A 12,894-nucleotide genomic window follows, 5' to 3' on the forward strand; every position below is an offset into this window, starting at 1 on the left:
ACAATGTAATAGCGAAAAAGCTGCGAATTACAGTGTGTGTATTAAATAGTTAAACAAATAGTGCAAAATTAGAAATAAAAACAAAAGTAGTGAGGTGGTGTTCATGGGTTCAATGTCCATTCAGAATCGGATGGCAGAGGGGGAAGAAGCTGTTGCTGAATCGCTGAGTGTGTGCCGTCACATCTGTACCTCCTTCCTGACGGCAGCAAGGAGAAAAGGGCATGAGTGTGATGAGGGTCCTTAATGATGGACGTCATATTCTTGAGGCATTGTTCGTTGAAGATATCTTGGATACTACGGAGGCTAGTGTTCAGCACGGAGCTGACTAATTTTACAACTCTCTGCAGCTTACATTGATTCTATATAGTAACAACCCCCTCCACCCATACCAGGCAGTAATGCAGCCTGTCAGAATGCTCTCCACAGTACATCTGTAGAAATTTTCAAGTGTGGCTGGAGACGTACCAAATCTTCTCCAACTCCTAATGAAATATAACCGCTGTCATATCTTTGTACTAGCATCAATGTGTTGGGTCCAGGTTAGATCCTCAGAGAGACTGACACCCAGGAAGTTGAAATTGCTTGCACTTTCCACTTCCGATCTCTCTGAGGATTGGTGTGCGTTTCCTCATCTTACTCTTTCAGAAGCTTTGGTTTGACTGACATTGAGTAGAAGGTTGTTGTTATGACATCACTCAACTAGGTGATCCATCTTACTCCTAATGCCCTCTCGTCACCATCTGAAATTCTGCCAACAATGGTTGTATGGTCAGCAACATTATATGTGGTATTTGAGCTGTGCCTAGTTGCACAGTCATAGATGTAGAGCAATGGGCTAAGCACACATCCCTGAGGTGTGCTAGTGTTGATCATCACGGAGGTGGAGATGTTGTTTCCGATCCGTACGGTTTGTGGTCTACTGGTTAGGAAGTCGAGGATCCAGTTGCAGGAGGAGGTACAGAGGCCTAGGTTTTGGAGCTTTCCGATTAGAACTGTAGGAATGATTGTCTTAAATGCTAAGCTGTAGTCAATAAACCCCATTCTGACATATGTATTTGCATTGTCCACTTAAAATCAACTTCAAAAGGATAGAACCAAAGAAAATAAACTAGATAAAATGTACTGAAGAGTTAAAAGGGGGTTCACCAGATTTTGTTAAAAACGGAAGACTTTTTATAACCGCTACAGAAATTGCACTTCTGCATTGCGAAATATCATTTACAGCAGACTCAGAGAAACTTTATAAGTAACTTGTGCGGAGGAAATTTACTTTAACAAACAGGAAAACGTAATATTGATTTGTTGATCTGTGGAACCAATGAGAGCTGTGTTTATTGCGCGGTGGCAGGCACCGGTGTCTATATAAAGGGCCGAGAACTAAAGCGAATCCACACAGTTGGCAGTGGCGTCGCAGCGATCCGTGGTCGTTGTGGGAATTAATTCAAAGAAAACTCTTTTGTAATTCCCGGACGAGCGAAGGGGAAAATGACCGACGTGGAGCAGCAGCAGGTGAAGGGATCCCAGAACGGTCATTTTGAAGAGGGAGAGGGTCCGGATGCGGGCGAGGAAATGATGGCGGATGGAGCCGAGGCTCCTACGAGCGCCGAGATCGAGGGCTCGAAAATCAACGCCAGCAAGAATGAGGAAGACGCCGGGTAAGCAGGCCGTGGCCTAGCGATGCCCCATGCCGGCCCGGGCCCAGCACACCTTGACTTTGAGGCTGGGTGGAGAGGCCGGCGCTCGCATGCGGCCCTGTGGCGGTAACAGCATGGTGCCCCAGGGCACTGCCGCCTTCCAGCGCAAGGCGCAGCGCGGCGTTACCCAGCTCCTGGCTCTCGCGTAAACGAGCCGACATTTCTTGTTGGGTTTAAACAAAGATGCGGGAGAGGGCTTCCATCTCTGCCTCTGTAGAGGTGGCGAGCGGCCCTGCGCAGCCGGCGGCGGCTTCTTTTGTTCACTCGCTGCCGCATCTTTGTTCGCGCCATGTGCTTTCCTGGACTGGGGGAGGGGAGCAGCACACGCTGACAATTGCTAGTCTTTTCTCCCTCTGTCCCCCATAGGAAAATGTTCGTGGGAGGTTTGAGTTGGGATACCAGTAAAAAAGACCTGAAAGATTATTTTTCTAAATTTGGTGAAGTTGTGGACTGTACAATTAAGATGGACCCCGCAACGGGAAGGTCGAGAGGGTTTGGATTTATCCTCTTCAAAGATTCTTCTAGCGCCGATAAGGTAAGATTGATAGGCTTCGGTTGTATGTTTTTTTGCACATAGGATGAACTATCCAACACAAAGGTGAAAGGATTGTGGTAAAATGCAGTTAGTTGGTAGTTGAAAGTTAGTTGGGTTGTGCGGGTTTTATAATTATGTAAAATTCTGGAAGCATAATAGTTGAAAAGTGAAGTTGACATACAAAGTGAAGGGGACAACGTGGAATGCCAATAAGAATGCTTTGCCGTGTACATAGAAAGTCTGATGTAGATGGAAGGGTATTGTAATTTTCTATACAATTAGATCTCTGTAGTGCGTGGGGTCTCAGCCCGAAACGTCGACAGTGCTTCTCCCTATAGATGCTGCCTGGCCTGCTGCGTTCCACCAGCATTTTGTGTGTGTTGCTTGAATTTCCAGCATCTGCAGAATTCCTCGTGTTTGCTGCATAGTACAATTGTATTTCCTTGTAATATGGCGACCAGAAAAGTTGTGGCCTAACTAGATTTTGTGTTCTAGCATAAACTTTGCTATTTGGTGCTATGGCTGAAGGAAAACATCAGCTGTGCATTTTGATTGTACGTCTGCCCTGCTGTCTTTAAAGATCTGTGGACACATCATCAGTTCTGTATGTATCCAGGGATTTCAAAGAAAATGCGATTTTTTTTTTGGAGAAAAAGATGGTCTTAAAATGACACATTCAAGACCAAATGGAATAAATCCTTGAATTTTAGTAGTATTGTAGAGAATATTGCTGTCTGATACTTGAATGTATTTTTGAAGAGGCTACTGAAGCAGTAGCAGGGGAATGTGTATAGATGTTCATGTGGAGAAACTTGGCCAAAGTTATTGGGGTTATAAGAATCTTTGGATCTTTTTGGGGAAATCGGTAAGTGATAGTTGATGGCTTCAGAGTTGTATTGATAGGTTTGTCTTAATTGAGCAAATCAATTTTCTGCAGACAACATTGTAGAATTCTGATATCGTTACTGCTGTAAACACTAGGCTCCCTTTGAATGTAGATTTTGGCCTGCCTACCTAGCTGAATGTCTGGTGGGTGATGAGATTACTGGGACATACTCTGATTTAAGAAATATGAATTCAGACTTATTATCACTGCCATATATTGTAAAGTGTTATTTTGCATTAGCAATCCAGTGTAAAAGGCCAGTAATAAGTTTGTGCTCATGGACCATTTGGAAGTCTGATGGAAACTGTTCCCGAAACATTGTGGGTCTTCAGGCTCCTGTCCTGCCTCTCTGATGGTAGTAACAGGAAGAGGGCATGTCCCAGAGGGTGGGGGTCCTTGATGGGTGGACATCTTGAAGATGTTCCATGATCGAATTGGCTGAGTCTACGGCCTCCATACATGGTGGTGATGCAACCAGTCAGAATGCTCTCCACTATACATCTAGAAATTTGCATGTCGTTGACAGATCAAACCTCTTCAAACTGAACTCCTAATGATGTAGATTGGCTGTTGTGTCATCTTCATGATTGTATCAGTGTGTTAAGCCCAAGGTAGATCCTCTGAGATGTTGATGACAAGGAACTTGAAACTGCTCACTCTTTCCCCTGCTGACCCTTCAGTGAGGTCTGGTGTGTCCTTCCAACTTCCCCTTCCTGAAGTCCACAATCCTTATGTTGGTCTTGCTGACATTGAGTTGTGACACCACTCAATCAACCGGTCTTGTATCTTTGTCATCTGAGATTCCGCTAACAACAGTGGTATCATTGCAAATTTATAATTGGCATTTGACAGCCATACAGTCATGTAGAGATAGTGGAGTAGTGGTCTAAGCATGCATCCTTGAGGTGCGCCTGCTTTGATTATATTGTCAGTGAAGATGACATGTTTACTGATAATCATGTAAATATGTTTGGTTTTAAAAAAAACCTTGCATTCTGTATCTAAGCCACTCATTTTATGAAATGTCATTTTAAACAGTTATAAGTGAAAATAAACATTGAAATCTCCAGGGATACTGCTTGACCAATTTGGTGCTCTCTACATTTTCTGGTTTTGTTAGGATTTGTAATATCTGCAGTTTTTTGTTTGCTTTGATTACGGGTATAAGTAATGCTAATTCAAACACTTTGAACAAGGTGCCTTGCCTGTTTTTTTTTTGTGTATATATGTTAGGTATTGGAACAAAAAGAACACAAATTAGATGGGAGAGTAGTTGATCCTAAAAGAGCAATGGCCATGAAGAAAGAGCCTGTAAAGAAAATCTTCGTTGGAGGCCTTCATCCAGATACTCCAGAAGATAAGATCAGAGAGTACTTTGGAAGCTTTGGTGAGGTTGGTATTTTGATAACTATTTAAAATATTTTGTATTGCCCTTGAAAATGGGTTATAGGAATGCTTTATAGACAGCATGAAAAGCTGTTGGTGCTTTATAGCTAAGTTACAACGAGGCATTTTGTAATACTGACTGAAAATGTATCTTTCAGTCCCACTGCAGTAGTACCGACTAGAGTTGTAAACAGGTCTTCTTCCTGCTTGCAGGCAGTGACTAATGTGCTACTATAGGCATTAGTAGACTAATGTGCTACTATAGAACATTCACTGTTCACAATATCTCAATGATTTTGATGAAAGCTAAATTAAGTTTGCAGACAATGTAAAACCAGAGTGGGAGTGAAGTGTGTAGTGATGGAAAGAGGCTCTGATGTGATCATAGGCAATTGTTGCTAAATGTATGGCAGATGTATGTAAGGTAAGGCAGATGTGAGGTTCTCCACTTGACTCATAAAGGTAGATCATTACCTGAACAGAGGTAGATTTGATAAAGAAAATGTGCATGGAGACCTACGTTTCTTTATATACAGAATACAAACTCTACAAGGGTCTCAATGAGACCAAGATTTTGGAGGTTTAAAAGGGTTTCAAGGGTTTATTTTTTCCATCCTGAGGGGCTGTAGGTGTAAAAGCTATTAACAGGATGTTAGTATATAGACAAGCACTTGAATCACCAAGGTATTGGTTTACTCTTGTCAAATGTATGGTGAGAAATGTTTTGAAATGCATCCATACAGATTATTTCATCACATCAGTAGGACAAGAGGAAGGTAATAAAAGGATGCAGAATGTACTGTTATAATTGCAGCAAAAGTGCGGTGTAGAAAACAAGTCTAAGGCCATGATGAGGTAGATGTGAAGTCAAAAAGTCCTTAACATAGAAGAGGTCTATTAACGGTAGGTAGGCTGTCATTGAGCCTGTCCAACGCATTCAGGCTTTGAATCCCAACCCTCTGCCCAGTTGGGATGGAGTGGGGGGGGGGGGGTAAGAGGAGAGGAGCAAATTACTGGGTTGGGAGGCTGCTTTACTACCTAGCGACGGGTAAGCAGGAAAATAGAATTATTATAAATAGTGCTTTATGGACATGGTGGCTGAAGGACCTAATTCTGTGTGATAAAAGGCTTCTGACATATGGGGTTTTAGGTGCACTATTGCTCTTTATCTGAAAAGAATTCTTTTGCTGTGGAGTAAGTGCAACAGATGCATACAAGACTGATCCTGAGATGGCGGAACTAAAGCAAAAGAAGTGATTGGGTTAATTAGATCTATTAATGTTCACTGTAGCAGAATGAGAAGGGATTTCAAACTATATCAAGAAAGTACTTGAGACTTGCAGGATTAGGCAGACTGTATATAGAGAGTTGTTGCATTGTTCAGAATCTAAAGCTAGGGGCCATAGTAGAGTCCAGGAGGATTCCCACATAGTGATGTACCTGTTGTATTCTCTACCAGCGAAGGCAGTTGAGCCTAGTTATTAAATATATTTGGGGAGATGGATGCATTTTCTTGATTCTAAAGGAATCAAGAGATTGCAGAAATAGGAACAGTTTACTGAAATGGGTCATCAGTTATCTTGTTGAATGGTAGAGCCACCCAAGGACTGAATTTCCTACTCTTTTTTGTATTTTTAAAATAAGTTGTTTGTAGTACAAATTTTGCATTTGGAGTAGGTGTAGTTTTTTTCAAAAAATGGATTCTACATTTGAACCAGTTGTCAACAACTGAGTAAAGCACTTGGATATGCCTATCATATAAGAGGAGTGCTTTTGTGACTGTGAAATGTACCTTTTGGACAAAAAATAACAATTAATGCAAGTAGTCTATAAATGCATCTAATTTTCATCCATCCCTTAATAATTGTGCTAATACATTCAATCAGATGTAATGAAACTTTAGATATATATTTATCAGTGCTTTATTGGAATCTTTAATCAAGGTGGAATCAATTGAACTTCCAATGGACAGTAAGACCAATAAGAGAAGAGGATTCTGTTTCATCTCATTTAAAGAAGAGGAGCCAGTAAAAAAGATCTTGGAGAAGAAGTACCATGATATTGGAAATAGCAAGGTAGTAGCAAGAAAATGCATCTCTTTTCAAGGCAATTCTGTTGCATTTTTGATATTAAAGTAGGTTTTTGTTAAAACAGTGTGAAATCAAAGTGGCTCAGCCGAAAGAAGTTTATCAACAGCAGCAGCAATGGGGAGGCAGAGGCAGCTTTACAGGAAGGGGCAGAGGTAGTGGTCGTGGAGCTGGTGAGTTGCAAATTTATAGTGTTTTAAAGTGAGGGATAAAATTGTGTGCTTACATTTGTCTCTTACTGAATTTAAGGTCAAAGTCAGAACTGGAGTCAAGGATACAGCAGTAATTACTGGAATCCAAGCTATGGAAGCAGTTATGGTTACAACGGGCAAAGTGGCTACGGTACATATGGAGGCTATGATTATACTGGCTATAATTACAATAGTGGTTACTATGGTGGATATGGACAAGGATATGACTACAGTAAGTATATTCATAACTGCACTGCAGCAAAAGTTGATGTTGCAGAAACATGCATTTTTACATTTTTAATTTACTTAGCTGGAAATTACCTCTAGGTTTGTTCCATTGTTATTTCTGCACTAAATATTGAATAAAATTCTATTTTATTAATAAATTATGAATTTATTACTGGCTTTGTTTTAGAGGGGAAAAATTGCTTTTTGAGACAAGCCATTTAATCTAGCTTGTTTCTGTTCAGATCAGAGTAATGGTAGCTATGGGAAAGCACCGAGACGTGGGGCAGCTCATCAAGGTGGCTATAAACCGTATTAGAATGGAATCTGAATGCAGGTATGTGGAAATATAAGGTTTATATTGGAGCCTAATTATTAAAACACACATCCTCCTAGATATTTGTAGCATTTTTAAAAAGCTTATGACTCTAAATTGATGTTTAGAACAAGGCACTGGATGCCTTTGGAACAGGCTGTTGCAGGATTGGAAAGAGGAAAGACAGTTGATGTGCATTTCTTTTAAGTTTTCCTAATCTGTTGCAACAAATTAATTGCTTGCTGTAATAGTTAATTTTCAGATCCTCACTGAGTTGCATAACAGTTGGTGCAAATTTTGTTTTGTGAAAACTTGTATGGACGTAAATGAGAATTATTTGTGGCCAAATTAGTAGAGTTTGGCTATGTTTCATGTTGCAGTCTATTTTAATTCATGATTTTTTTTCATTTTATTGCAGAATACTGTGTATTCATGCAGTGCATAGAACATGATAGGATAGGAACCTACTACCACCAAAGTATAAAATAGTAAGCGTGCATATGGCTCCATCCGACTTACGTAAAATTCGCCTTGCGGAACGGCTTCCGGAACCGAACTCTTACGTAAGTCGGGAACTTTCTATACTAGGTATAGTGTAGCCAGAAACTTAAGGGTGTTCACTATAGATTTTAGAATGTTTTTAAAATAATTTGGATGGTATGAATTAAACATTGTATTTGTGTGCATGTTTGGGCCATTCAAAGGTCTAGCTAGTTAATATTGCTCAGCAACACATGCTTTTGACAGCATTTGATTTATTTTCATGACTATAATTAACATTGTCCCAATTTATAGCAGAGTAGACCACGCACTTTAATTGGTACATTGTACTGATGAGTAGAGTGTGAAGTCAACCTGAACCTTTTTTTTTGTAGAAATAAAACATTTTTTGTAGCAATTTTTTTAAAGCTTGGATTCACAACTGTTTAACTTCTGATGTGTTCTGCACAATTAGGTCTAAAAACCTTTTATAACTGTTTGGATGAACAACTACAACATTCTCCAGGTTTAAAAACATAGAGAATGTCACATGAAGATTAAGTTAATAACTTCATGTAAAATTAATTGGATTTATTGTCCCTGAGCAATGAAATGGACTTTCGAAGAACAGTCATTGCTGTGAAATTTCAACTATTTCACCCATAGCAAGATAAAGGACTGTTGAATCAGATCAGACAGCAAGTAAGTAGTTGAGAATTGCAAATAATACTGGTGAAGAAGTATTTGGTCTGAGCTTGTTTGCCTGTGTTGACTTGTAGAATCTCTACCTTGTCCGGGGTAATGTGTTGTGATTTTTTTGAAAAAATCATTGCACTTGATTACTATCTTGTCCAAAAATCATGTTTATTCCAGATTAGGTATTGAGATTTCAATAGTTACCAATGAGAAAATTGTTTTGTCAATAGAGTCCAGCGGAAGTGAGGGCAAGGCAAGTAAAAATGTTTTGAAACATGAGCAGAAAATACTGAAATATATTTGTTTTCAAACATTGTTGCTTTTGAGAAAGATACTTGTAGAGAGAGGATGCTTGTGTTAAGGTGATCTATTTGGTTGTCAGGCCTTCTGTCTGGATAAATTTGCATTCTGCACTTGGATCTATATTTCATGGAAGATCTTTATAATTGAGGCATGTGGTATAGTTCCTGCACCCAGATATTATCAATGTAAAACTCCTTAACCAAGTTTTTAAATGCTTACACTTTTATTTTGAAGCTAGCTTGGGAATTTATTACAACTACAATAAATCTTTTTAAAAGCTTTAAATAGTTCATAATTGGCACTTTATTAAATGGTGGGAGAGAGATGCTCCATTTGAGGTATATGGTAAGTTTATTTGTGATTAAGGGGGGCATATGAAACTATAAACATGAGGCAGCCTTGTTCCAATTAGATTTATTAATTTAAGGACGCTTATAGTTTTCCTTTGCTTTACAGGTCATCAACAGGGCAAAATCTTACACAAGTCCTCTCGATGCAACTGTGTTGCATTTGGGACTAATTTCTTTGAACTGTTTTCATCCTGGATGACTCCCCATAATGTACAGAACAGACTTGTAGGGAAACTTTACAGCTTTTAATTTTGTAGTCTGTCTTCATGTTGTACATTTCCTGTGATGGAAGTGTTTTTTACTATACTTTTTGGTACCCAATGGATGCTGATAATGTATTATGTAAGTTTGTATTTTACCTAAAATTACTGGATTTGCATTACTGACTTGTTTATTGGATTAGTCAAAGTTCCTGAATTAAAGTTCCTTTTGTGTATTTTGGTTGAATGAATTTTTTTTTACTAAGTAACTTTAAGGTGTCACTACCATTTGTATTTATATGCATTAGATAATAATTCAAACCTTTTACACTAATGTGTACTTTGACATTTGTAAGGAAACTTTCTGATGCTTGCACCTGTGTTGGGTGAATGAATGATTTGGAACTGTCTACAGATGAACAGTTGAGCACATCAATTTCAAAACTGGGATGATACAGTAATGTGAATATATCAGATGATTCTGCTAACTTCTGAAAACATCAAAATCAGTGTCTTAGACTTGCACACTTCTGTTCTTAAAAGAAATAATTGTGTGAAATCAAATATTTCACAAATCTTGTAGTTCTTCTTGCGTTTGTCATATAGTGGCAATCTCAGAAACGTAGAAAACCTACAGCACAATACAGGCCCTTTGGCTCACAAAGTTGTGCCGAACATGTCCCTACCTTAGAAATTTCTAGGCTTACCTATAGCCTTCTATCCATGTACCTATTCAAAAGTCTCTTAAAAGACCCTATCGTATCCGCCTCCACCACCGTTGCCGGCAGCCCATTCCACGCACTCAACACTTGAGTAAAAAAAACTTAACCCTGACATCTCCTCTGTAACTACTCCCCACACCTTAAAACTGTGTCCTCTTGTGGCAACCATTTCAGCCCTCGTCATCTAATATACCTCTATCAGGTCACCTCTCATCCCCTATCACTCCAAGGAAAAAAGGCTGAGTTCACTCAACCTATTCTCATAAGGCATGCTCTCCAATCCAGGCAACATCCTTGTAAATCTCTGCACCCTTTCTATGGATTCCACATCCTTCCTCTAGTGAGGCGACCAGAACTGAGCACAGTACTCCAAGTGGGGTCTGACCAGGGTCCTATATAGCTGCAACATCACCTCTCGGCTCCTAAATTCAATCCCATGATTGATGAAGGTCAATACACCGTACGCCTTCTTAACCACAGAGTCAACCTATGCAGCAGCTTTGAGCATCCTATGGACTTGGACCCCAAATTCCCTCTGATCCTCCACACTGCCAAAAGAGTCTTACCATTAATACTACATTCTCCCATCATATTAGACCTACCAAAATGAACCACTTCACACTTATCTGGGTTGAACTCCATCTGCCACTTCTCAGCCCAGTTTGCATCCTATCAATGTCCCGCTGTAACTTCTGACAGCCCTCCACAACACCTCCAACCTTTGTCAGCAAACTTACTAACCCATCCTTCCACTTCCTCATCCAGGTCATTTATAAAAATCACAAAGAGTAAGGGTTCCAGAATAGATCCCTGAGGCACTCCACTGGTGACCGACCTCCATGCAGAATATGACCCATCTACAACCACTCTTTGCTTTCTGTGGGCAAGCCAGTTCTGGATCCACAGAGCAATGTCCCCTTGGATCCCATGCCTCCTTACTTTCTCAATAAACCTTGCATGGGGTACCTTATCAAATGCCTTGCTGAAATCAATATACACTACCATCTACTGCTCTTTCTTCATCAATGTGTTTAGTCACATCAAAAAATACAATCAGCCATGCTGACTATTCCTAATCATACCTCTCCAAATGTTCATAAATCCTGCCTCTCAGGATCTTTTCCATCAACTTACCCACCACTGAGGTAAGACTCACTGGGCTATTTCCTCCCTTTCTTGAATAAAGGAACATCTGCAACCCTCCAATTCTTTGGAACCTCTCCTGTCCCCATTGATGATGCAAAGATCAGCAATCTCCTCCCTCGCCTCCCACAGTAGCCTGGGGTACATCTCATCCGGTCCTGGTGACTTCCAACTTGATGCTTTCCAAGAGCTCCAACACATCCTCTTTCTTAATATCTACATGCTCAAGCTTTTAAGTCGGTTGCAAGTCATCACTGCAGTCACCAAGATCCTTTTCCATAATGAATACTGAAGTATTCATTAAGTACCTCTGCTATTTCCTCTGGTTCCATACACACTTTCCCACTGTCACACTTGATGGGTCCTATTCTTTCATATCTTATCCTCTTGCTCTTCACACACTTGTAGAATGCCTTGGGGTTTCCCCTAATCCTGCCCTTCAAGGCCCCCGTGGCTCTCCTAATTTCCTTTTTGAAAGTGAATTTCACATATTTGTTTTTTAAATGCAAGATCAAAGAAAAAAATTATCAAATTTAATTAGGTAAATAATTGAAATTGTATTGAAACTAAAACTATAAGAAATGCATTAATGTGACACTGGTGCCATTTCCCCCCCCATACTGACTCAGCTCCAGAGGTTCAGTTGGCTTCTGTTGTGTCAGTCATCTCCATTTCTATAATAAATATTCAATAAATCTTTAATAGTTGGAAGCATAAACAATGTAATCAGTTTTACTGTAATTAATATTGCCTACTGATTAAAGAGGTATTCTTTTTCAATTTGGTACGTTAGCCTTAATAGCTAGCTAACTTTGGAGCTTTGAAAGGTAAACCTAATACTCATGAACATGAAAATGCCGTAAATGATGAATTGGTACTTATCAGAGCACCTTCCAGGCTTCTTGTCAATGGTTATTAAATTCAAGTTGCCCTAACCAACTTGGTTTTACATTCTTCATTCTAACCATTTGTTACCTACTCGTCCAAAACAGATCTGTACACTGCAGATTGAGTTCTGGTGTATGATCTGTATACATGAGCATATGACATGGATCACTTTGCAGATGTAATTCCTTATTTTGAAGATGGTGGATCTATGAACCTTTGTTATTGTATGTGACTTGACTAAATAGATCAACTGCAAACTTGAATGTAATCCATAAAGCACAATTCAAGTACTGTAAACTGTACTTTCCTACAAAGGCCTATCCATAAGACAAAGGAACAGAAGTCAGCCATTCGGCCCATCGAGCCTGCTCCACCATTTCATCATGAGCTGATCCAATCTCCCTTTTAGTCCCCTTCTCACCATAACCTTTGATGCCCTGACTACTCAGATACCTATCAATCTCTGCCTTAAATACACCCAATGACTTGGCCTCCACTGCCGCCCGTGGCAACAAATTCCATAGATTCACCACCCTCTGCCTAAAAATTTTATTTGCATCTCTGTTCTGAATGGGCGCCCCGCAATCCTCAAGTCATGTCCTCTCGTACTAGACTCCCCCACCATGGGAAACAACTTTGCCACATCCACTCTGTCCATGCCTTTCAACATTCGAAATGTTTCTATGAGGTCCCCCTCCCATTCTTCTAAACTCCAAGGAGTACAGTCCCAAGAGCGGTCAAATGTTCCTCATATGTTCCCTCTCATCCCCAGAATCATTCTAGTGAATCTTC

At 39.9% G+C, this 12,894-nt stretch overlaps 2 protein-coding genes across 8 annotated transcripts in view; one reads left to right on the plus strand and one right to left on the minus strand.

The window, feature by feature from the left end:
* Nucleotides 1–1,360: 1,360 nt before the first annotated feature.
* Nucleotides 1,361–9,585, plus strand: LOC140739321 (heterogeneous nuclear ribonucleoprotein D-like). The gene is made up of 8 exons (XM_073067505.1): nucleotides 1,361–1,655; nucleotides 2,061–2,229; nucleotides 4,349–4,507; nucleotides 6,445–6,576; nucleotides 6,656–6,761; nucleotides 6,838–7,011; nucleotides 7,250–7,341; nucleotides 9,256–9,585. Exons 1-7 carry the CDS (start codon nucleotides 1,486–1,488, stop codon nucleotides 7,321–7,323), a joined length of 984 nt encoding a protein of 327 aa, XP_072923606.1. The 5' UTR covers nucleotides 1,361–1,485; the 3' UTR covers nucleotides 7,324–7,341; nucleotides 9,256–9,585.
* A 146-nt stretch (nucleotides 9,586–9,731) lies between these two features.
* Nucleotides 9,732–12,894, minus strand: part of LOC140739320 (5-phosphohydroxy-L-lysine phospho-lyase-like) — a 38,796-nt gene continuing 35,633 nt past the window's right edge. For 6 of the 7 annotated variants that reach the window (XM_073067499.1, XM_073067498.1, XM_073067500.1 and 3 more), the window contains one exon: nucleotides 9,732–11,888. In XM_073067499.1, the coding sequence (XP_072923600.1) occupies nucleotides 11,854–11,888 (35 nt within the window). In that variant the 3' untranslated portion in view covers nucleotides 9,732–11,853. The remainder of the gene's footprint in view (nucleotides 11,889–12,894) is intronic. The other variant, XR_012101602.1, reaches the window with a different exon arrangement.

Source organism: Hemitrygon akajei, chromosome 15 (assembly GCF_048418815.1).
Source record: "Hemitrygon akajei chromosome 15, sHemAka1.3, whole genome shotgun sequence".
Lineage (NCBI taxonomy): Eukaryota > Metazoa > Chordata > Chondrichthyes > Myliobatiformes > Dasyatidae > Hemitrygon > Hemitrygon akajei.